The sequence below is a fragment of the Rhinoraja longicauda genome, chromosome 11 (assembly GCF_053455715.1).
Source record: "Rhinoraja longicauda isolate Sanriku21f chromosome 11, sRhiLon1.1, whole genome shotgun sequence".
NCBI classification, from domain to species: domain Eukaryota; kingdom Metazoa; phylum Chordata; class Chondrichthyes; order Rajiformes; family Arhynchobatidae; genus Rhinoraja; species Rhinoraja longicauda.
The window spans coordinates 52,461,596-52,487,592 of NC_135963.1; the positions used below are offsets into that span (position 1 = coordinate 52,461,596).

At 45.6% G+C, this 25,997-nt stretch overlaps 1 protein-coding gene across 2 annotated transcripts in view; it reads left to right on the plus strand.

Annotated features, from left to right (window-relative positions):
- The window catches only part of dennd1b (DENN/MADD domain containing 1B), a 292,862-nt gene that overhangs the window by 234,745 nt on the left and 32,120 nt on the right, over window positions 1-25,997 (plus strand). For both annotated transcript variants that reach the window (XM_078407728.1, XM_078407727.1), the window contains 5 exons: window positions 6,066-6,156; window positions 6,882-6,922; window positions 8,600-8,668; window positions 10,126-10,182; window positions 10,821-10,934. In XM_078407728.1, the coding sequence (XP_078263854.1) occupies window positions 6,066-6,156; window positions 6,882-6,922; window positions 8,600-8,668; window positions 10,126-10,182; window positions 10,821-10,934 (372 nt within the window). The remainder of the gene's footprint in view (window positions 1-6,065; window positions 6,157-6,881; window positions 6,923-8,599; window positions 8,669-10,125; window positions 10,183-10,820; window positions 10,935-25,997) is intronic.

Sequence of the window (25,997 nt, forward strand, 5' to 3'; positions counted from 1 at the left end):
TGAGAAAGTGCAATAGCATACAACTAATATGAATAGGTGATTGATGGTTGATGTGGGCTCGGTAGGTCGAAGGACCTGTTTCCAAGCTGCACCCCTGAAAAAAACTGAAATGGCTCCGTTTTTTGTCAGGGCTGGCACGATGGGCTGAATGGCCTCAGTCTGTGGAGTAAATTTATTTCGATAGATGCATGTAGATTTCAGTTTGGGCGATAGAAATGCCTACACTGCAAGGAAGAAAGGGATGGAAAGTATATTGCTAGGAATGTCAGAACAATTCAGGGGAGTCACGAAGAACTGCAGATACTGGAGACCAGAGCAAAACACAAAATGCTGGAGGAACTCAGTGAGTCTGAAGAAACGTCGTCCGTCCATTCCCTCCACGTATGCTGTCTGACCCGCCGAGTTCCCCCAGCACTTCGTGATTTGCTAAGAAACTGTGTAGAGCTTTCTTCCCATGAAAATAATAATGCTCAGAAATGACTTCTTGGGATCTTTAAAATGTAAGGAGCTGAGAGACAAGGTTTCAGGAGGATGCTTGCACTTCTAAGGAGGGGCCCTAAATGTGATATTCCTCATAAATCCATCAGGGAGTTCAAGAGGATTTCTTTGCCCAGAGTGTGTTTAAAATTTGGAGCATTGAACGGCTGAGGTAATCAGTATTTAAGGGAAATAGTATTTCGATAAATAGTTTAATTTAGAGATACAGCACAGAAACAGGCCCTTCGGCCCACCGAGTCCGTGCCCATCAGCGATCCCGCACACTAACTAACACTATCCTAAACTCTAGGGACAATTTACAATTACACCAAACCAATTAACCGACAAACCTTCTGGAAATGGTCGGTAAGTTTAGATTGGCAATGGTTTAAGGCGGCACAGTGTGTTAATACTCATTTGTCAATGTAGTTTATGAAAAACTTGCGAGAACTCAGATTTTAAGAGCGACTTTGGAAAAGCGTTGAAAAACTATCTGGCGTAAGAATGATTTGTAGGGGTCACTGTGGCGCAGTGGTAGTGTTGCTGCTTAATGACGTCAGGGACCCGGGTTCGATCCTGACTACGGGTGCTGTCTGTACAGAGTTTGCACGTTCTCCCTGTGACTGCGTGGGTTTTCTCCGGGTGCTCCGGTTTCCTCTCATGCACCAAAGATGCACAGGTTTGTAGGTTAATTGACTTCTGTAAATTGTCCCTGGTGTGTAGGATAGAACTCGTGTACGGGTGCTCACTGGTTAGCACCGACTCGGTGGGCCGAAAGGCCTGTTTCCACATTGTATCTCTAAAATTAAAACTAAAATCTCCAAACAATCTTGGAAGAATATTTTTCAGTTGAATTGTGATTGCTTGCTTGAATTATGTTTCTCCTCGCTCTCCCCATCACTGAATTATTCTCAACTTGTGCGTTCTGGTGTGCATATAAGAATATTTACAATTCAAATGGCAAGCAAAACTCCTTCAGTCATATCTGCCTGTCAATACATTTCTCTCCCAAAATTCACTTTACGTTTGCTCTACATTCAGATACTAAGAAAGCACAAAGAGATATTTGACCCATTCTCTCTCAGCTGACATTTTGGTAGAGTATCTAATTCCCCAGTCCTTCTCCCATCAGGTGGAAGGTACAAAAGCTTGAAAGCACATTCCACTAGATTTAGGAACAGCTTCTTCCCCTCTGTTATCAGACGTGGAACATTCCCACATAAGATCATTCCTGATCTTCCAACCTACCTCATTGCAAACATTGGACTTTTCTTCTGTAACTGTAATGCTACGATGCATGAACACTGCATTCTGCACTCTGGTATTTTTTTCTTTGCATTATCTGTTGTACTTGCGTGTGGAAGATAGACACAAAGTGCTGGAGTACTTCAATGGCTCTGTGGGAAAAAAAAGGGTGGGTGGCATTTCATGTCGGGACCCTTCCTCTTTGAAGAAGGATTCCGACCCAAAACGTCACCTCTCCTTGTTCTCCAGAGATGCTGCCTGACTCGCCTAGTTACTCCAGCACTTTGTGTCTATCTTCGGTATAAACCAGCATCATGCAGTTCCTTCCTACACGTACTTGTGTATGGCTTGGTTGGACTCATGTATGGTTCGGCTGATTGGTTAGCACACAAACAAAGCTGTTCACTGTATCACGGTACACATGACAATAATAAACCAACACAAATTATTAATCTTCCTCAATTTTCTTCGCAGTCATATTGTAGTGTTGATTCTCTCTCAGAGTTGCATCTGCAAACAGCCTTGCAGGTTATGGTCAAACATCCTTCCACCAGACCACGACTCTCTCTGCAGCTATCTCACACATCACCCTGGTACGGATGCCCATCACGTTCAATAGTTATCTTTCACTTCTTGCATCTTTTACCACTACAGTCAGGTCCCTTATTTTCTCCATCAGAAATAACTCATCAGCATCAAATCTCTGCTGAAATGTTGTCTGGTACCAAAGGGAACAATCACAACATCTTCAACTCTCCACTTAACTGAGATCACACATCGTGAAAGACTGGAGCGACTAGGCTTGTATACACTAGAATTTAGAAGGATGAGAGGGGATCTTATCGAAACGTATAAGATTATTAAGGGGTTGGACACGTTAGAGGCAGGAAACGTGTTCCCAATGTTGGGGGAGTCCAGAACAAGGGGCCACAGTTTAAGAATAAGGGGTAGGACATTTAGAATGGAGATGAGGAAAAAATTTTCAGTCAGAGAATTGTGAATCTGTGGAATTCTCTGCCTCAGAAGGCAGTGGAGGCCAATTCTCTGAATGCATTCAAGAGACAGCTAGATAGAGCTCTTAAGGATAGCGGAGTCAGGGGGTATGGGGAGAAGGCAGGAACGGGGTACTGATTGAAAATGATCAGCCATGATCACATTGAATGGCGGTGCTGGCTCGAAGGGCCGATTGACCTACTCCTGCACCTGTTGTCTATTGTCTATTGCAATGTAGCTGAAGTCTAACTATTGAGACACGTACAATGACATACAGTAAACTTTATTTGGATAGATACATGGACAGGAAAGGTTTAGAGGGATATGAGCCAAACGTGGGTAGGTGGGACTAGTAGAGATGGGGGCATTTTGGTCGGCATGGACAAGTTGGGCCGAAGGGCCTGTTTCCATGCTGTATGACACTTAATTATTTCTCATGTGTTGACATTTAAAAAAAATTAGAACCCTCTACATTTCGCTAAAACTCCAGATTTTTAAAAAAAATTGATAGGGAGCAGATTATTCCATTATTTGGACATTCTGATGTAAATATCTGTGTACGAACGGTGTGTCTTTGGCACTTGGGTAGAAGTGAGAAAAGGACTCAAAATGCTGGAGTAGTTCGGTGGGTCAGGCAGCATCTCTGGAGGAGGTATGGATGGTGGACGTTTCGAGCCAGGACCCTTTTTTCCCTGGCAAGGAATCCTCGCCTCCCAACCCGAAATGTCACCTATCCGTGTTGTCCAGAGATACTCCCTGAGCCACTGTTACTCCAACACCGTGAAACATCACCTATCCATGTTCTCCAGAGATGCTCCCTGAGTCACTGTTACTCCAACACCGTGAAACATCACCTATCCATGTTCTCCAGAGATGCTCCCTGAGTCACTGTTACTCCAACACCGTGAAACATCACCTATCCGTGTTCTCCAGAGATACTGCTTGACCCACTGAGTTGCTGCAGCAGTCTTTGTCCTTTTGTGTAAACCAGCATCTGCAGTTCCTCGTTTCGACATTCTGGGTCGAAGTGAGTGTGGATTGGGTGAGTGGGGAAGGATGGGGGGAAAGGAGACAACAATGATGTTGCTGATGTTGAAGACCTACAACCAGTGATCACCCTGTACACTGGTACTATCCCACACAGTAGGGACTATTTGATTCTTTACCAAAGCCAATGAACCTACAATGTACGTCATTGGAATGTGGGGGGTAACCGGCGCACCAGGAATCACAGGGAGAACGTGCAAACTCCATACAGACAGCATCCATGGTCAGGATTGAACCCATGTCTCTGACACTGTTTGGCTGCAACTCTACCCCTGTGCCACCGTGCCGCCCTACAAATAATTCTTCTGCCAGATAGCTTTTCAACACTTTTCCAAAGTGGCTGTTAAAATCTGAGGCATTGCAAGCTTGATTATAAACTGCATTAACAAATGAGTGTTAACTTCAATTCTGACAGGAAAATATTAACTGTTGGTTCGGAATATGTTGAACAGCATCTGTTTGGACACGGCTAATTTGCCTGGTCTGGTTACAGGCTGTTGTGGTTCAGTAGTATGAGGTTATGGCAATGAATCAAGTGCTATCTTGTGGCAGAAGAATTTCTTGAGTTTTCTGTGTGATAACAGCCAGCACTTCAAAGATGTTTCCGCTCTGTGGTAGCTCAGTTGTCTTTATTTAACTCTGCTCAACATGAAATCCAATAAAATACTGCCGCTCTGACCATGAACTAAGGTTTCGCTTCTTGGAAAAGGGCCCATTGAGAATAAATGGGACTTTGTCCAATAAAGTTAGAGAATATCTCCCTGGCTTCTATCATTTGTGTCCCATTTTCCTCTGCCATTGTTTTGATTTGCAGGAATTTAGCTTGCTTGATATCAGTGACTGTTCAGTTACCAGTGACTCAGTCTCAGCATCCACCCAGCGGGTGGATTTTGCCAATCTGTACTCAGTTTGAAGAAATACCTTTCACCGTTTCCATCAATAATGCCAATGCCTTGAACTGAAAAACAACAGATAACGTTCTGGCCTCAATATTCCTCAACCTTAAAAAGGTCACTGCTGTTGTCAAACTGAAACAAGAGACGTTGTTTTAAAAGGCTAACTTGAAAGTTCTGTGCAGTCATCTTTTTTGTTTGATTGTGAAATAGGTTGAAATCTTAAAAGAATTGCCTGTCAGGTGTTACGGGGAGAAGGCAGGAGAATGGGGTTAGGAGAGAGAAAGAGAGACAGATCAGTCATGATTGAATGGTGGAGTAGACTTGATGGGCCGAATGGCCTAATTCTACTCCGATCTCTTATGATCTTATGTTATTTAATTGTACACATTATTGTACACATTATTTACTTGAACACATTATTTAATTTTTGTTTAGTTTTCTTTTAGAGTTACAGTTTAGAAACAAACCCTTCGGCCCACCGAGCCCATGCCAGCCAGTGGTCACCCGTTCACCCTAGTTCTGTTTAATACCACTTTGGCATCCGCTCCCTGCCTACTGGGGACGATTTACGAAAGCCAATTAACCTACAAACCTGTACGTCTTTGGAGTGTGGGAGGAAATGGGTGCATCCTGTGCAAACCCATGCGGTCACAGGGGAGAACGTACAAACTCAGTCCAGACAGCACCCGTAGTCAGGATTGAACCCAGGTCTGTGGCGCTGTGAAGCAACAGCTCTACCGCTGCGCCACTGTGTGCTTTATTTCATAGTGCTGTACCTAGTTAATTCATTGCACCCATCTGAGAATGTTATGGCAAAGTGTTGGAGTAACTCAGTGCGTCAGTCAGCATCTCTGGAGAGAAGGAATAGGTGACGTTTCGGGTCAGAACCCTCTTTCAATCTGAAAGATAGAGATGGAGAGGGGTGAAAACTGGAGGTGAGAAAAAGCCCGAACAAAACTCAGCGGCATGAGTGTTGATTTCTCTAATTTTAAGTAACTCCTGTTTTATGTTGGTATGCCTCATTGTCACCTTCCCCGAGCAAACAATGATCTATTCTACATTTTCTACGAACTCCGTCCCCTTTGATCCCTCATTTTCACACCTTTCCCACATCTCTCTGTCTCCCTCTCCCCTGAGTCTCAGTCTGAAGAAGGGCCTCGACCCGAAACGTCGCCCATTCCTTCTCTCCAGAGATGCTGCCTGTCCCGCTGAGTTACTCCAGCATTTTGTGTCTATCTCTGCCGTTGACTTGATGGGCTGCAAGAGGATGTAGTAAGAAAATGGTGCAGGGTAATAAATGTTAGTTTTACATTTAAAAATGAATTAAATTGGATTAACCTGGATGACTCCACCTGGTGTATTGTTTTCCGTTCTCTTGACTGAATCCTTGCACCTTTTATCTTTTAGTTTATTGATGGCAGGTTGGAAAAGCTAAATGCAGGAAAAGGGTTCTCGGATGTTTTTGAAGATGAGATCACTGCTGGAGGGTATAGTGGAGGTAAGGAACCAGCTGTTATTAAAAGCAGATATCTTTCTTGTTAATATTTTAGCAATGCTCTGGGTTTTTTTTATTCCCGTGAGAATGGCAGATTTCAAATGTCACGGGTAGGCCCACCTTTTGTTCAGGCATTGTCCAGGGTAATGCCTCAGCAGACCATTGATCATGTCTCGTTCAGTCGCCGGTTCATTGATTTTGCTCCAGGTGATTTTATTCGGTTTAGTGATTGCTTACAAATAAGCAAAACTAAAATCCCTTTGCACAAGTGCACTGCAATTCTGACTTGCTTATTCAGTTTGGCTTCTAATTCAGGAGTGAACTAGAGATGTAGATGGGCACTGTAGGAAAAGCGATGTCAGATAAACCATCTGTTTATTAAACCTGCGTGGGGAAATAAAGGCCAGAGGATTTGGTCTGAACTAATAAGTAATTTAAAAAAAAAAAAGATCTTTGTTTCGAACACAGGAAAAACTATTTTTCAAAACTATATTCAGTTTTGCTTCTGTTGAGAAGTGCAGTGTGGAAACAGGCCCCTCAGCCCAGTGTCCACGCCAACCAACGATCACCTCATTCCCCATCCTACACTCCTGCTTGGAATTCAAGCAGATACAAGCCCAGCCCGACCCACCTCAAAACCACCTGCCCATTCCTGGTATTAGTCTGGGCTTATTGATTTCAACGCATTGATTTCGATAACATGATTTTTTGTCTTAATTAATCGACAGGAAGTTCAAAGTCGTATCAGCAATGGATGTGCACGGTCAAGGTGAGATTAAATGCACCCTTCCTTGTTCTTCAGAGTTGACATTTACTGACTTGTTCACTGCTTACTCCCTTGTTACAGGTTTGTTCATTGACTTAACCTCGTTTGGAAGCCCTGCACATTAGTGTTAGCCATTACTGCTGTTGTGTCCCTCTGGGTAATCTTGGCATACCAATAATAATTAAATAGTTGAAAGGGGATATGCCACATTTCATTTCCTCCGCCTTTAACTTTCGGCTTAATGTCATTTGGCATAATGGGAGACCATTCGGCCCATCAAGCCTGTGCTAGCTCGAGGCATTTTCCCATCGTTCCATTTCCCTTAACCTCTTTCTCTCACCACTGGTTCCCCTGCCGCCTGACTAGATTGTGTATACTTTAGAATCAACAACTAAACAAATAATGCCATTTTATTGCTTTTGGAAGTAATAAATAAACTTTTGGACGTAGTAAATAAAGCCATTTAAATACTTTTGGAAGTGCACTGTTGTCCCTTGTTTTATAGATGCGACGTATTCCTCAAAGATCTCTGTAGTTGTAGACATACAGCAGGGAAATAGATCCTTCGGCCCACTGAGTCCACGTCGACCAACGATGACACGTACACTAGTTCTATTCTATTCACTAGGGACAATTTATAGAAGCCAATTAACCTACAAACCTGCACGTCTTTGGAATGTGGGAGGAATCCAGAGAATCCCGGTCATGGGGAGAACGTACAAACTCCGTACAGACAGCCCCCTTAGTCAATAGACAATAGACAATAGGTGCAGGAGGAGGCCATTCGGCCCTTCGAGCCAGCACCACCATTCAATGTGATCATGGCTGATCATTCTCAATCAGTACCCCGTTCCTGCCTTCTCCCCATACCCCCTGACTCCGCTATTCTTAAGAGCTCTATCTAGCTCTCTCTTGAATGCATTCAGGGAATTGGCCTCCACTGCCTTCTGAGGCAGAGAATTCCACAGATTCACAACTCTCTGACTGAAAAGGTTTTTCCTCATCTCCGTTCTAAATGGCCTACCCTTTATTCTTAAACTGTGGCCCTTTGTTCTGGACTCCCCCAACATTGGGAACATGTTTCCTGCCTCCAACGTGTCCAACCCCTTAATAATCTTATACGTTTCAATAAGATCCCCTCTCATCAGGATTGAACCTGGGCCTCTGACACTGTAAGGCAGCAACTCCACCAATGTGCCACCCTGTCTTTTCTTGTCTTTGACTAGATAGCACGCAAATAAAATCTTTTCACTGCACCTCAGTGCACATGACAATAATAAACTAAACTGATAAACTACAATCACTGTCAGCTCGCTGCTAAGCTGGGCACACCTTCCCCTGACACAAACTTTCAAGTCAAATTAAAAAAGCTCGAAGCTTTAAGAAACATTTAGATGGTACATGGATAGGACAGGTTTAGAGGGATATGGACCAAACGCAGGCAGGTGGGACTAGTGCAGATGGGGCATGTTGGTCGGTGTGGGCAAGTTGGGCCGAATGGCCTTTTTCCATGCTCTATGACTCTCTACAACTCTATGAACATTTCCAGAGAGATCAGTGAATGAATTTTTAAAAAAAACATTTTATTATTGTAATTGTAGATTTAAAAAGAAAAGAAAACGGTTGTTGTTTTGATTTTTTTTTCCCTCTGGAATCACCAGATTTCCTCTTGTTTTGCAGAAGGGTGGAGCTCTGATCAATACAGTGATGACAAAAGCAAACCCTGTCATGAAAACAGCTTACAAATACGTAAGTCCCCGGAGGGTGGAGGGGGGAGGGGGAGGGGGGAGGGGGGAGGGGGAGGGGGGAGGGGGGAGGGGGGAGGGGGGAGGGGGAGGGGGGAGAGGGGGAGGAGAGTGTGCTGCACCAATGCAGGAGAGGTTTGGGCCCAACGGGTCCACTTGGTCTAGTGTGAACTATATCTCTCCATTGCCTACATATCCATGTGCCTATCCAAAGACCTCTTAAACACCACTATTGTAGCTGCCTCCACCACCTCCTCCAGCAGTGTGTTACAGGCACCCACCAACTGTTACTAATATGGTTTAGTATGACTGAAAATCACATGTTTAAAAAAAAATGACTGGACCATTTGCTAGTACCACTGGCACTTATGGTGAAACATGATGCCAAGACCAACTCTTATCTGCCTTGTATATTCAGTCTGAAGAAGGGTCTCGACCCGAAACGTCACCCATTCCTTCTCTCCCGAGATGCTGCCTGGTACCCGCTGAGTTACTCCAGCATTCTGTGTCTACCCTGTATATCCATGTGCCTCTCCCATAGTCTTTTGAACGCCACTGTCGTACTTGCCTCCACCACCACACTTGGCAGCACGTTCCAGGCACCCATCACCCTCAAGAGCCTGCATCTGCTGGAAGCTGATTAGAGACACAGCATGGAAACAGGCCCTTTGCCCCCAATCGAACGATCGTTTACGCTTGTTCCACGTTATCCGGCTTTCTCATCCACACCCTCCACACTAGAGGGCTATTTTTTACACAGACCAATTGAGTTACAAATCTGTACGTCTTGGGGAAGTGGGAGGGTTGTGGAGCACCCGGAAGAAACCAGTGTGATCACATGGAGAACATGCAAACTCCACACCAGGGCAGGACTGAACCTGGGTCTCCGGCACTGTGAGGAAACATCTCAACCATCTGCGCCACTGTGCCAACTAATAAAGCCTGCATATCTCTGTTAAACCTTGCCCTTCTCCCCAGTCCAATGAACAAATAAAATTATTTAATAAAACAAATGCTTTTCACTGTATCTTAGAGATTTAGAGATACAGCGCAGAAACAGACCCTTCGGCCTACTGGGTCCGCGCCGCCCAGCGATCCCCACACATTAACACTATCCTACACGCACTAGGGAAAATTTTTACATTTGCCCAGCCAATTAACCTACAAACCTGTACGTCTTTGGAGTGTGGGAGGAAACCGAAGATCTCGGAGAAAACCCACGCAGGTCACGGGGAGAACGTACAAACTCCGTACAGTACAGCACCCGTAGTCAGGATCTTGGTACATGTGACAATAAAATACCAACACCGAGCTTACGAACGTCCAAAGGAAGCCACGGTCTCAATTTCTGGTGGCGTCTTTAAAGGGAAACTGTTGTGCCGACTCAGATTTCATATTGAGAAATTTTTATTGCATTTAAAAGGAATGCTGCATAAAAATCTTTTATTTTTTCCCTTCAAGGCTAAGAACCAAGCTAAGATGGGGATCAAAGAAGTGAAGAGCATGTTGAAGCAGAAGGTACAGAATAGATCTGACTTCATTGACATTGTATTCTTTGAAACATCTGAAACAAGAAAGTTGCAAGAGACATTGTTGGTTAATGATTTGTGAAATATGCTTAGTTCTTTGTTCAATAACATACATTTTTCATTACTGACCCTCCCCGGGCTATTCTGATCTGTTATTGTCTCACGCTGTGGTTGAGTGATTCTTTTTTTTTGTTTGTTGCATATTTTATTGCAGAAATATTGATGTCCCAAATATTGCTTGGAACATAACGTGCGTTTTGATGAAGTTGATTGTTTTGATATGGAGGTTAAAGCTTTAAGTGTGTAATTGGTACTGAAACCGCAGTGAACTTGCATTTGAAATTTGCCTGGGTTTGTGTGAAACAGACTCCCAGCAGAGTAAAAAAAAATGTAAAATCGTCTTTTGTTAGCAACAAAGTGCATGACACCTTTCCTTTGTAGATTAAATAGGTAACAGACTGATGCTGTGTCCTTACACTCTCTCCAAATTAATATTGAGCAAAAGTGCTGAGGTGAGCGATGAGTTTGCTATTAGTGGGCGGTGTAGGAAATAGCTTTACCGTTGTCACATTCTGCCATGTCTTGAATCGTAAGATTAAGTTGAACAACGGCTACTGTTTTACACAGGAAGGAAACGAAGATGATGACTTAGACTGCAGCAAGGCTACTTCTCCAAGTCTACAGCAGCGGTCGAATTCTGACATTTTGAAGAACAGACTTCCAGCCACGAAACGTAAAGGGGTAAGAAAAAGATTGGACCCGTTTTTACCCCTCAAACTTCTATTTTTTTTCGTGTTCGCACTGCTCCAGTTCTCCATACTTCACTTTCATTTTCTTTGACTTTGAAAGGCTTTGCTAATTGTTTTAATGGAATCGCTTGTCATTAATGCCACAGCTTTCAGCGTGCCTTCCATTTCATATTGTTATCTCAGTAAACGAATGTTCAAAACGCGTGCTCATAAATAATATATTAGTGTGGAATACTCATCGTTACAATCAACTCCATCGAAATTATTGTTATGTTCCCAAGGAGCAGCTGATGTATTTGACTTTGGGTCTTACGAGGGGGCTTCATAGAGGTATATAAAATGATGGCAGGCATAGATGGGGTAGACAGCCAGGACATTTTGTTCGCAGGGTGGAAATGTCAAGGACTGGAGGGCATAGGCTTAAGATGAGAGGAACAAGGTTTAAAGAAGTTTTCAGGGGAATCTTTTAAAATCAGAACGTGGTGGGTGCCTGGGGTGGTGGTGGAGGCAGATTTGATCGTGGTGTTTAAGAGGCTTTTAGATAGGCACACGGAAGTGGAGGGCCATGAATCACAAATAGGCAGAAGGGATTCGTTTAATTTGGCATCATGTTCAGCACAGAACGCTGTGGGCCGAAGGGCCTGTTCGTGTGCGGTTCTGTTCTAACTTCTCTGTTGTTAGAGAGCTTAAATGAAAACTGCGTGCTCTAGAGCACAGTGGAATTTGAGTGAGCAGGGGAAGCAACTGTTTAGTTTGGTAAAGTGATAGCTGAAATATTTAGTGTTAGATCAGGTATGGAACAAAACCGGAATGAAGGAAAAAAGATCAGAGCGAGAAAGGGTGAACAAGCATTCTTTGTAACATCTTCACGTCAGATGGAGGTTCTCCGTACAAATAGCTCTGGGACGTTAAAAGTGCCACAGAAATGACACAAGTTATAAATTATCAACAACAATGGCGGGTGGTGAATCTGTGGAATTCATTGCCACACAAGGCTGTGGAGGCCAAGTCAATGGATATGTTTAAGGCAGAGATTGACAGATTCTTGATTAGTACGGGTGTCAGGGGTTATGGGGAGAAGGCAGGGGAATGAGGTTGAGAGAGAAAAATGGATCAGCCATGATTGAATGGCTGAGTAGACTCGATGGGCCGAATGGCCTAATTCTGCTATGAACTTATAAATTAAAATCTAAAAGTGTGGAACAACATGAATAATGGTAATGCACACACCTGATGTTTCACGAGTGTTTAATTTATTCATGCTTTTGTGAAAGAACACGCTTATTGCTTTAACACCAAAGCTTGATTTACGCGCTGGTATTTTTAGAATAACGCGTTCAAATTTACCGCTGACACGTTTACGTTTAATTTACGCGTCTTTGAATTACACGCGAGTTTTCAAGTGCATAAACCCCTCATAAAACACGAGGTGCCTGTGCCGATATTTACAAAGCCCCACCGAAAGAGACCAAGAGAGGCAAAATATGGGGAGTGCTGGATATCCAAAATTAAACAGAGCTTTAGAAAAATTCTGCAGGTCTGGGGCCATCTGTGGACAGAGAGTCTTGCCGATTCATTCGATTTTCCAGCAATGTCCTCTCTTTGGAGCACTCGGTCAGAGCTGCCCCAAACCTGCTGCTGGTTTAGTTGAGGTCTTCCTGGCCGTGAGTGAATGTCAGACTGGCCACACTCTCGTCTGCATGGAAAGTCACGTCTGGTTTCGTTTATTATTATCACGTGCACTGACGTACAGTGGAAAGGTGTTGTTTGCATGCTGTCCAGTCAAAGGAAAAATTGTACGCGTCTACAATCAAGCTGTCCACAGTGCACTGATGAAGGATAAAGGGGACAACATTTAGTGCAAAGATATAACATTGATGTCCATTAAAGAGAGATCAGTGGTCTCATAGGAGGTAGATAGGAGGTCAGGACCGCACTCTGGCTGATGAGAGGACGTTTCAGTTGCCTGATAACAGCTGGGGAGAAATTGTCCCTGAATCTGGATGTGTGTGTTTTTAAACTTCTGTACCTCGTGCCTGATGGGAGAGGGGGTGAAGAGGGTGAGACTGGTCCTTGATTCTGCTTGTGGTTGTGCCGAAACTTCCGCAGCATTGGCATGCATGATTCAGTCTGGTGAGTGAATGCAATCCTGATGACCTATTGTTTAGAGTTTAGAGATAGAGCGCGGAAACAGGCCCTTCGGCCCACCGGGTCCGTGCTGCCCAGCGATCCCCGCACATTAACACTATCCTACACCCACTAGGGACAATTGTTACATTTACCAAGCCCATTGACCTGCAAACCCGCACGTCTTTGGAGTGTGGGAGGAAACCGAAGATCTCGGAGAAAACCCACGCAGGTCATGGGGAGAACGTACAAACTCTGTACGGACAGCACCTTTAGTCGGCATCGAACCCGTGTCTCTGGCGCTGCATTCGCTGTAAGGCAGCAAATCTACCGCTGTGCCACCGTGACCGCCACTGTTGTACTGTTGCAGTGTTGCAGTTGTACAGCTACTGTATTGCAGATGTGGTGCCAAACTCAGACCACCTTTGATCTGTCCAGTGGAATAGACAACAGTGCAGGAGTAGGCCATTCGGCCCTTCGAGCCAGCACCGCCATTCACCGTGATGATGGCTAATCATGCACAATCAGTACCCCGTTCCTGCCTTCTCCCAATATCCCCTGACTCCGCTATCATTATGAGCTCTATCTAACTCTCTGAAAGCATCCAGAGAATTGGCATCCACTGCCTTCTGAGGCAGAGAATTCCACAGCTTCACAACTCGCTGAGTGAAAAAGTTCTTCCTCATCTCCGTTCTAAATGGCCTACCCCTTATTCTTAAACTGTGGCCCCTGGTTCGGTTCTCCCCCAACATCAAGAACATGTTTCCTGCCTCTAGCGTGACCAATCCCTTAATAATCATATGTTTCAATAAGATCCCCTCTCATCCTTCTAAATTCCAGTGTATACAAGCCCAGTCGCTCCAGTCTTTCAACGTACGACAGTCCCGCCATTCCGGGAATTAACCTCGTGAACCTATGCTGCACTCCTTCAATAGCAAGAATATCCTTCCTCAAATTTGGAGACCAAAATTACACATAGTACTCCAGGTGCGGTCTCACTAGGGCCCTGTACAACTGCAGAAGGACCTCTTTGCTCCTATACTCAACTCCTCTTGTTATGAAGGCCAACATTCCATTGGCTTTCTTCACTGCGTGCTGTACTTGCATGCTTCCTTTCAGTGACTGATGCACTAGGACACCCAGATCTCGTTGTACGTCCCCTTTTCCTAACTTGACACCATTCAGATAATAATCTGCATTCCTATTCTTACCACCAAAGTGGATAACCTCACATTTATCCACATTAAACTGCATCTGCCATGCATCTGCCCACTCACACAACCTGTCCAAGTCACCCTGCAACCTCATAGCATCTTCCTCACATTTCACACTGCCACCCAGCTTTGTGCCATCTTCAAATTTGCTAATGTTACTTTTAATCCCTTCATCCGTCATTAATGTAAATTGTAAATAGCTGCGGTCCCAGCACCGAGCCTTGCGGTACCCCACTAGTCACTGCCTGCCATTCAGAAAGGGACCCATTTATCCCCACTCTTTGCTTTCTGTCTGCCAACCAATTTTCTATCCATGTCAGTACCCTACCCCCAATACCATGTGCTCTAACTTTGCCCACTAATCTCCTATGTGGGACCTTGTCGAAGGCTTTCTGAAAGTCAAGGTACACCACATCCACAGGCTCTCCCCTGTCCATTTTCCTAGTTACATCCTCAAAAATGTCCAGAAGATTAGTCAAGCATGATTTCCCCTTCGTAAATCCATGCTGATTCGGAACGATCCTGTTACCGCTATCCAAATGCTCCGCTATTTCGTCTTTTATAATTGACTCCAGCATCTTCCCCACCACTGATGTCAGACTAACTGGTCTATAATTTCCTATTTTCTCTCTCCCTCCTTTCTTAAAAAGTGGGATAACATTAGCTACCCTCCAATCCACAGGAACTGATCCTGAATCTATAGAACATTGGAAAATGATCACCAATGCGTCCACAATTTCTAGGGCCTCCTCCTTAAGTACTCTGAGATGCAGACCATCAGGCCCTGGGGATTTATCAGCCTTCAGTCCCATCAGTCTACCCAACACCATTTCCTGCCTAATGTAAATTTCCCTCAGTTCCTCTGTCACCCTAGGATCTCTGGCCACTAGAACATCTGGGAGATTGTTTGTATCTTCCTTAGTGAAGACAGATCCAAAGTGCCGGTTCAACTCGTCTGCCATTTCCTTGTTCCCCATAATAAATTCCCCTGCTTCTGTCTTCAAGGGACCCACATTTGCCTTAACTATTTTTTTCCTGTTCACGTACCTAAAGAAGCTTTTACTATCCTCCTTTATATTATTGGCTAGCTTACCCTCGTACCTCATCTTTTCTCCCCGTTTTGCCTTTTTAGTTATCTTCTGTTGCTCTTTAAAAGAGTCCCAATCCTCTGGCTTCCCACTCATCTTTGCTATGTTATACTTCTTCTCTTTTATTTTTATACTGTCCTTCACTTCCCTTGTCAGCCACGGGTGCCTCTTACTCCCCTTAGAATCTTTCCTCTTTGGGATGAATTGATCCTGCACCTTCTGCATTATTCCCAGGAATACCTGCCATTGCTGTTCCACCATCTTCCCTGCTAGGGCCTCCTTCCAGTCAAATCCTGCCAGCTCATGCCTCTGTAATCCCCTTTGCTCTACCGTAATACTGACATTTCGATTTTCCCCACTCCCTCTCAAATTGTAGATTAAAACTTATCATATTATGATCACTGCCTCCTAATGGCTCTTTTACCTTGAGTTCCCTTATCAAATCAGGTTCATTACACAACACTAAATCCAGAATTGCCTTCTCCCTGGTAGGCTCCAGTACAAGCTGTTTGAAGAATCCATCTCGGAGGCCCTCCACAAACTCCCTTTCCTGGGGTCCAGTACCAACCTGATTTTCCCAGTCTACCTGCATCTTGAAATCTTCCATAACCACCGTAGCATTACATTTGCGACATGCCAATTTTAACTCTTGATTCAACTTGCACCCTATGTCGAGGCTACTATTTGGGGGCCTGTAGATAACTCCCATTAGGGTCTTTTTACCCTTACAATTCCTCAGTTCTATCCATACTGATTCTACATCTCCTGATTCTATGTCACCCCTTGCAAGGGAGTGAATATCATTCCTCACCAACAGAGCGACCCCACCCCCTCTGCCCACCTGTCTGTCTTTTCGATAGGTCGTATACCCCCGAATATTCAGCTCCCAGCCCTGGTCCTCTTGTAGCCATGTCTCTGTAATTCCCACAACGTCATACTTGCCAATGTCTAACTGAGCCTCAAGCTCATCCACTTTATTTTTTATCCTTCGCGCATTCAGATACAACACTTTAACTTCGGTATTCACCTCCCCTCTTACACCGGTCACCATTGGCCCTGGCCTTACTCTCTTATCCCACCTTGAACTTTCCTTCCCATTTATTCGAGAGTCCTTTGCAATTTCTCCTGTATTCGCTTCCCGTTTAACTCCATCTTCATATTCCCAATTTGTTAATCCCTTCCCCCCCACTACTTAGTTTAAACCCACACGTGTAACACTAGCAAACCTGCCAGCCAGAACACTGATCCCCCTGCTGTTAAGGTGTAACCCGTCCCTTTTGTACAGGTCACCCCTACCCCAGAAGAGATCCCAGCGGTCTAGAAATTTAAATCCCTGCTTCCTGCACCAGCCCCTCAGCCATACATTCAGATCCCCTATCTCTCTGTTCCTGCCCTCACCAGCACGAGGTACAGGAAGCAATCCAGAGATAACCACCCTCGAAGTCCTATTTCTCGGTCTTCTTCCTAACTCTTTCATTTAACCTCACGTTGCAGTACCTCCTTCCTCTTCCTCCCGACGTCGTTCGCGCCCACGTGCACAACTACTTCCGGTTGATCACCGGAATGGAGGTGATCTTTGGAATATTGTGTACAGTTTTGGTCACCCTTCTATGGGAAGGATGCACGTTAGGAAAGAGTGCAGAGAAGAATCACGAGGATGTTGCCAGGATTTCAGGGCCTGAGCTACAGGGAGAGGTTAGGCAAGCTTGGACTTTATTCCTTGGAGCGCAGGAGGCTGAGGGGCGATCTCGTAGAGGTGTACAAAATCATGAGGGGAATAGATAGGGTGAATGCACAGAGTCTTTTACCCAGAATAGGGGAATCAAGAAACAGAGAACATAGGTTGAAGTGAGAGGGGAAAGATTTAATAGGAATCCGAGTGGCAACCTTTTTACACAGAGGGTGGTGGGTATATGGAGCGAGCTGCCACAGGAGGTACTATAGAATATAGTTGAAGCAGGTACTATAACAATATTTAACAGATATATTTGGCCAGGTACATGGAAAGGAACGGTCAAGAAGGATATGGGCCAAACATGGGCATGTATCTCTAAACAATTGAGGGTGATTCTTGCAGAAACCACTTGGACCACGGTGTTTCAGGTGAAGTTCTTGCTTTCTGACTGGTGCATTGATTTTTGGGCGAAGATGATTATGGTGCCTGTGTTCATTCACTCCTTGCTTTTTGCCCTTTTGCAAAGTTTTGAATCGTAAAGCAACCTACACCGTAGCAACAGGGTTCCGTACTGGGATGGTAAAGCATGAAATGGTGGGAGTGAAGTGGCCAGAATTAATTAACAATAGGATCACCAATGGCACTGTGCAAAGCTAAAACTAAATATGTAATATTTCATTCAGTTTAATTTAAAGTTACAGGCCTTTCGGCCCACCAAGTCCGCGCCTACTATCAATCACCTGTTCGCTCTCCGAAGGAGGGTTCCGACCCGAAACGTCACCTTTTCCTTTTCTTCAGAAGTGCTGTCTGAGCCGCTGAGTTACTCCAGCATTCTATGTCTGCCTGTTCACACTAGTTCTATGTTATGAACATTACCTAAGTAGAGTTTAGATTCGTCCGTTTGGAGCAGTAAAAAACTATTGTGTCAGGCTTTGGTTTGACTTTTACTCAGTTCAGAGATGCAACATGAAACAGGCCCTTCGGCCCACCGACTCCACGCCGACCATCGATCACCTGTTCACACTATTTCTATGTTATCCCACTTTCTCATCCACTCCCTGCACACAGTGGACAATTGACAGAGGGTCAATTAACCTACAAACCCGCGCGTCTTTGTGGGATGTGGGAGGAAACCGGAGCAACCGGAGGAAACCCGCGCAGTCACAGGGAAGACGTGCAAACTCCACACACGCAGACAGCACCCGAGGTCAGAATCGAACCTGGGTCTCTGGCGCGGTGGGGAGGCAGCAGCTCTACCAGCTGCGCCACTGTGCCGCCTCAGTTTGTTATCCGAAAACATCGAGTTTTCCTTTTGAGGGTCCCTTTCATTGTTAAATGTCCCTTTAGCTTGAGTACACAAACGACATGCCTAAATATTCTATACTTAGGAGTGATTAATTTGCTTGTAGTCACAGGTTACTTGTCAAGAACCTTACACTCCGGTTTTAACTGCAGAAACGAGTGACATTTTACTCGTAGTAGCTGATCAATGGTAGTCTTTTGTACTGTAACGTGCTGTGGACCCCGTTGATCGGGATCTGAAATCAATGACCAAGAAAAATGTCAGTACAGTGGCTTCTCATTTTGTACAGGCTTTTGACATGCAGAGAGCTTTGGCTGTCTGCTAAATTTTCCTACCGCCTCATCACTGATCCTCAGAACCGGAGAATTTAAAAGGAATTTCTCTTGCTCTCTCTTAACAAATTCAGCCTTGCAGAACATTTTAATTATCTGCTAGAAAGTTGTTGGTTTTGCACATGCAGCACATGCATTCTTTAACGGACTGCAAATGTCAACCGTGGTGACGGTTGCCATGAGTTTGTGACACTTCAAACGAGGACCATAGATGAGGTTTACTTGAATGAATCTTGATAGCTATTAAGAGAGTGCATTCTTTAAATGTGCCCCGCCATTTCTATGTAATGCTCCTATTTTTTAAATACTCCTTGTTTTTCGGGCCAAGGAGTGAGGAAATGGATCTGCAAAATCCCCCCCGTGCCTTTCCTGGCACCATCACTGAAGATGATGAAGATACTTTATTGTCACTTGTACCCAGCTAGGTGCAGTGAAATACAACGTACACAAAATAGTGGCCACAAAGATGCCGACAGAGTTACAAAAAAGCACTCATCCCTTCTTTGTTCCCCACGACGGGTCCCCTTCAGTTCACAGCGACCCGGCCCGTCCACCTCGAACTGACCTCATAAGGCCACGAGGAATAGTAGTAGAATTAGGCCATTCGACCCATCAAGTCCACTCCGCCATTCAATCATGGCTGATCTATCTCTACTTACGTTTGGGGGTCACAACCTTTCTTTAGACCCTGAGATTAATTGTGTCCCACCTGAAACATCAGCTATTTCTTCTTGATTAGTGCGCGTATCTCAAGAATCAATAATACGCGCACTAATCAAGAATCTATCTGAATACAGTATCTACATCCACCGACTTGGCCTCCACATCCTTGCAATTTCTCCTCATCTCCTTCCTAAAAGAACGTCCTTTAATTCTGAAGGCTATGACCTCTAGTCCTAGACTCTCCCACTATCATATCATATATCATATCATATATATACAGCCGGAAACAGGCCTTTTCGGCCCTCCAAGTCCGTGCCGCCCAGTGATCCCCGCACATTAACACTATCCTACACCCACTAGGGACAATTTTTACATTTACCCAGCCAATTAACCTACATACCTGTACGTCTTTGGAGTAAACATCCTCTCCACATCCACTCTATCCAAGCCTTTCACCATTCTGTATGTTTCAATGAGGTCCCCCCTCATCCTTCTCAGGCCCAGTGCCGACAAACACTCATCATATGTTAACCCACTCATTCCTGGGATCATTCTTGTAACCCTCCTCTGGACCCTCTCCGGAGCCAGCACATCCTTCCTCAGGTATGGTGCCCACAGTTGCTCACAGTACTGCATGGGTCTCTGATGCTCTATCCTCGGCCCACCTCCATTCGAGGCTCGCTCTGACCCGACCACGAGACTCCGACACGTCCTCTGCCCATCCCGACCTCATCCGCGGGGGCTCCGTCTCGATCTCGCGGCTCCAACCTATCCTCGGCCCGAGCCCTCGAGGAAAACATCCTCGTTTCCCCGATGCAGGGGAGCTTTCTCAAGACGTTGGTGAGACCGCATTTGGAGTATTGTGTTCCGTTGTGGCCATTCTGCTCTAGGAAGGAAAGAGTGCAAAGAAAACCGAGCAGGGATGTGCGCAAAAACTCTTTACATTCATTCATTTTGTTTTACCTGCAGTGATTAACGCACTAAGCTGGAAAGTGTGCTGAGAAGATTTACGAGAAAGTTGCCAGAAAAGGAATAAGTGACGTTTCGGGGTCACAACCTTTTTTTAAGACCCTGAGATTAATTGTGTCCCACCTGAAACATCAGCTATTTCTGCTCTACCAGAGATGCTGCCTGACCCGCTGAGTTACTCCAGCATTTTGTGTCGATCCAAGAAGGCCTTGTTGATCACATTTCTTCCTGCACTGAGGTGCAGATAAGGAGTCGAGCACCACTGTTGTGGAGCGGAGGGAGCATCCATCCAACCAGTGTGAAGCACTTTCTCCAAAACCCATTTAAGTCGACAATTCATGCGAGAATTTGCCGGCAATCTTCGGCTGAGGGAATTGAGCTAGCACCTGCGCTTCCTTCCCACGCAGGCTCTTCATGGAGGTGGGCAGTTTCTCACATTCTTGTCAGCCAAGTAATTGCACAGAGGGCAAGATAGGTCTCATCTTTACCTCATTGCCACCCGAAACAACCTTTCCCTTTAAATGCAGCACTAGTGTTAAGCTCGTACTTCGGTGCAGGAGTAGAACACTGCTGGAATCCTGAGCAAAACGCAAAGTCCTGGAGGAACTCAGCGGGTCAGGCAGCGTCTGTGCAGCGGATGGACAGATTGCATTTTGGGTCAGGACCCTTCTTCAGACTGATGAAGTAGGGAAGGGAAAGCTGGGGAAAAAAAGAGGTGGAGGCAGGACAACGTTTGCCAAGTGACAGGTGGATACAGGTGAGGGGGGGGGCGGTGATTTCCCGGTGAATGGACTAAGTGACAACGGCTGGAGGTGAGGAGACAAAAGAGCATCAGGTATGGAGAGAAGAGGAGTGAAATGTAAAGGGATAAAAGGGAAATGAGGGAATCGGGGATGGGAGATGAGTGTACATTTGATGAGTGTCATAGGTCACGAGTGATAGGAGCAGAATTAGGCCATTTAATCATGGCTGATCAACCTCTTTCCTCTAACCCCATTCTCCCCATAACCCTTGACACCCGTACTAGTCAAAAATCAATCTATCTCTATCTTAAAAATATCCACCGACGGCATCCACAGCCATCTGTCGCAAAGAATTCCACAAATTCACCACCCTCTCACTAAACAAATTCCTCCTCACCTCCTTCTGAGGCTCTAGTCCTAGACTCTCCCACCAGTGAAAACATCCTCTCCACACCCACTCTATCCAAGCCTTTCACTATTTGGTACGTTTCAATGAGGTCCCCCCTCGTCCTTCTAAACTCCAGCGAGTACAGGCCCAGTGCCGACAAACGCTCATCATACGTTGAGCCACTCATTCCTGGGATCATTCTTGTAAACCTCCTCTGGACCCTCTCCAGCGCGGTTGTTCTCAGATTTGGTGCCCAGTGTATGTACATGTACGGAAGATGAACATACAAAGGAGAGGGAAAGAGCACGATGCCTGGGGAGGGGGTGGGGGATGGGGAATATTGCCTCTTTACCTAGCAGTGTCCTCTTTCCCATCAATGATTTTGTGAACCTTAAATTAATTTGAAAATAAATTCAGGTGTGCTTCAAAGCATCAAAGTATTTACCTGAACTAAAAGGACTGAATTTGAAGTCACCGCCGGATTTTGGCCAATTATCCATGAAATTGAAATGTAGACACAAGGAACTGCAGATGCTGGTTTACAAAAAAAGGACACAGTAACTCAGCAGGCCAGGCAGCATCTCTGGAGAACATGGAGAGTTAGTTCACTACCCTTCTTAACGCAATTCCACTCTGCCATCTTGTGGTCAAAATGCATTGTTTTGAATGTGACTATTGAATGAAACATGGATAGGAAAAGAACTGCAGATGCTGGTTCAAATCGAAGGTAGACACAAAATGCTGGAGTAACTCAGCGGGTCAGGCAGCATCTCAGGAGAGAAGGAATGGGTGACGTTTCGGGTCCAGACCCTTTTTCAGACTGATGCCTGGGGTTGGGGCGGGACAAAGATAGGATGTAGTAGGAGACAGGAAGACATGAAACATGGAGATAAATTATCTATTAAATAAAAAAAGAAAGCATGCGACGGGACCATAAACAGTTCACACCCAGGATCCCAGAATCAGCGAGGATGTAGGGGCTTCTTGAGGCCAAGATGGTACAATTGTTACTGTTGCTGCCTCAAAGCCCAGCACACCAGGTTCGATCCTGACCTCAGCCGCTGTGTAGGGTGTGTGCAAACTCCTCCCTCTGACTGCCTGGGTTCTCCTGGATGCTTTCCTTTCCTCCCACATGCCCAAGGTATGTTGGCTGCTCAAGGTTCCAGCCAAGGTGTGTTGGCTGCTCAAGGTTAATTTGCTCCCGTAAATGGCCCTTGGGGCCGGCGGGCAGCGTGAGTCTGGAGGGGAGAGTAAACTGGATGGGAGGTGAGAGGAAGGGTGGAAGGGAACTCAATGGTCGTTGTGTGTGAGACGCGGACTGAAAGGTCTGAGTCCATGACCACGGGTAGACAGTCCGAACCTTTCTCCCCAGGGTGGAAATGCCAAAGACCAGCGGGCATGGCTTTAAGGTGAGAGGGGTAAAGTTTAAAGTAGATTTTGTGTACAAAACCTTGCCCCACACATCTCTTTTACACTGTGCCCATCACACCTTGAAGCTACGCCCTCTAGTCTTCGACATAGGGTGTGAGGGTGGTGTGTGACTGGGACACACAGCCAGAGGTGGTGGTGGAGGCAGAAATGACAGTGGTGTTTTAGATAGGTGCATGGAAGTGCAGGAAGTGGAGGGGTATGAATCACGTGCAGGCGGAGGAGATTAGTTTAACGTCATCATGTTCGGCACAGACATTGATAATTTAATACGCTTCCATCAGGTCTCACCTCAGCTTCCCATGTTCCAGAGAAAACAATCCAAGTTTGTCCAACCTCCCCTTATAGCTACTACTGGGCAGCGCAGCGGTAGAGTTGATGCCTTGCAGCGCCAGAGACCCGTGTTCCATCCCGACCACGGGTGCTGTCTGTACGGTGTTTGTACGTTCTCCACGTGACCTGCGTGGGTTTTCCCCGAGATCTTCGGTTTCCTCCCACACTCCAAAGACATGCAGATATATAGGTTAATTGGCTTGGTAAATGTAAAAATTGTCCCTAGTGGGTATAGGATAGTGTTAATGTGCGGGAATCGCTGGTCGGCGCGGACCCGGTGGGCCGAAAGGGCCTGTTTCTGCGCTGTTTCTCTAAACTAAACTAAACTACACTAAACTAAACAACCTAATCCAGACAGCATTCTGGGAAACCTCTTCTGTGCAAAGCCTCCACATACTTCCTGTAATGGGGAGACCAGACCTGGACACAACACTCCAAATGTGGCTGAGCCAATCTATAAAGCCGTAACATGACTCCCTGACTCGTAAACTCAATGTCGTGACCCATGAACATGGAGTCTTCCTGTAGACTAGAGTCTTCTTGGCTTTTGTAGACAGAACATCCCTCTGGACCAACTTGCCCACGCCGACCAAGATGCCCCATCTACACTGGTCCCACCCACCTGCGTTTGGCCCATATCCCTCTCAACCTGTCCTATCCATGTACCTGTCCAAATGTCTTACAAAGGCTGTTATAATACCTGCCTCAACCACCTCCTCTGGCAGCTCGTTCCATACACCCACCGCCCTCTGTGTGATAAAGCTGCCCCTCGGCTCCCTACTAAATCTTTCCCCTCTCACCTTAAACCGATGTCTTCTGGTTGTCGATTCCCCTAGTCTGGATAAAAGAGTATTCAGATCAATTAATATTCTGAATTAATCTTTTCCAGTCTTGCATTTATATATTTTCTTTCAGATATTATACTATATGCATGGCATTTGAAATGTTAACAATAGAATCACGTTCTGTCTACATTTAGTGAACTAGGATTGGTGCCAATTTATAGTAGGCTGAGAATGTATTTTAGAGACATAAATTGGGCACAAATTAGCGAGCCGAAGAAACACGAAATAATTTTATATTGATCTTTAGTTGCCCGTGGTCTGATCTTCTGCAGCCTGGGTCAGGGTTAAGGCAATGCTACGGAAACCCATGTGTTATCTAATAGGAAGGCCACTGCTTCACTGGGCTGAATGCCAGTCATTTGTCTAAATCTAGGAACTAAAAATACTTTGCACTTCGCCAGAAATCACCGGGGAATGGCTGCTGATGTGACACGGTGATGTGGTGTTGTCTCTTGCCCCAGCGTCACATGTGTTTCATTGTCCTGAGCACCAGGGTCTAGAACTAGCGACGGTGGAGCAGCGGGTAGAGCCGCTGCCACACAGCGCCAGAGACCCGGGTTCGATCCTCGCTCCAGGCGCTGTCTGCACCTTCTCCCCGTGACCGCGTGGGTTTCCTTTGGGTGCCCCGGTTTCCTCCCACATTCTAAAGACGTGCGGGTTTGTGGGTTAATTTGCTACGGTAAATTGCCCCTAGGGTGTGCGAATAGCGAGCTAACATAGAAGTAGTGTACAGGTGATTCAGGGCCGGCGTGGACCCGGTGGGCCGAAGGGCCTATTTCCACATTGTATCTCTAAACTAAGGAAATTGTTACTTGCTGCAAAGTTACAGGCACATTAATGCAACAACAAATAAACATGTTGTAAACCATAATGCATTAAATTATTAGTCATGCCACTTACCCAAACCAGGATAGTGCAAGCTGAAGTATGCAGGATGGTACACTTACAAAGCTGCAACACTAAGCTGCAACACGATATTCTGCACTCTCTTTTGTGACCTCGAGGATTTTCTCCGGGTGCTCCTGTCTCCTCCCACACTCCAAAGACGTGCGGGTTTGTAGGTAAAATTGGCTTCCGTAAATTTTCCGCAGTGTGTAAGGGGTAATCACTGGGCGGCATGGACTCGGTGGCCCGAAGGGCCCTTTTCCACGTTGTATGCATCGAAAGTCTAAACACACTCGGTTCATCACCTTCGACATTGGAGACAGAAGGGACTGCAGATTTTGGAATAGAGCAAAACACACAAAGTGCCGGAGGAACTCAGCGGGTCAGAAAGCATCTGTGTGTGCACTCAATCCTATTTGCCGAAGGTGGTTCACGAGCCGGATGGCGGCAGATGTGACTCATCCGATAGTTTGGTTTAGTTTAAGGTAACGAGGTACAGTGAAGAACTTTTGCCGCGTGCCTACTAATCAGCGGAAAGATAATACATACATACATACACTAAAATACATACATTTAGTGCAAGATTAAGCCAGTAAAGTCCGATCAAAGATAGTCCGAGGATCACCAGTGGGGTAGATAGTAGTTCAGCACTGCTCTCTGGTTGAGGTTGGTTGGTTCAGTTGCCTGATAACAGCTGGGAAGAAACTGTCCCTGAATCTGGAGGTGTGCGTTTTCACACCTCTGTACCTTTTGTCCAATGGGAGAGGGGAGAAGAGGGAGTGACCAGGGTGCGACTCGTCCTTGATTATGCTGCTGGCTTTGCAGAGGCAGGGTAAGGTATAAATGGAGTCAATGGAAGGGAGGTTGGCTTGTGTGATAGTCTGGGCTGCGTCCACAATTCGCTGCAATTTCTTGCGGCCACGCGTATCTGTGTGCCCTGCTGTTATATGTTATTGACACGGTGGCCTGGTGAAGCCTCTGCATCTCACTTCCAGTGCATGGAGCCCTGTGTTGTGTGGGTGCAAGCAAGAGTTGGCTGGCACCCAGCATTTCACAGAAGAA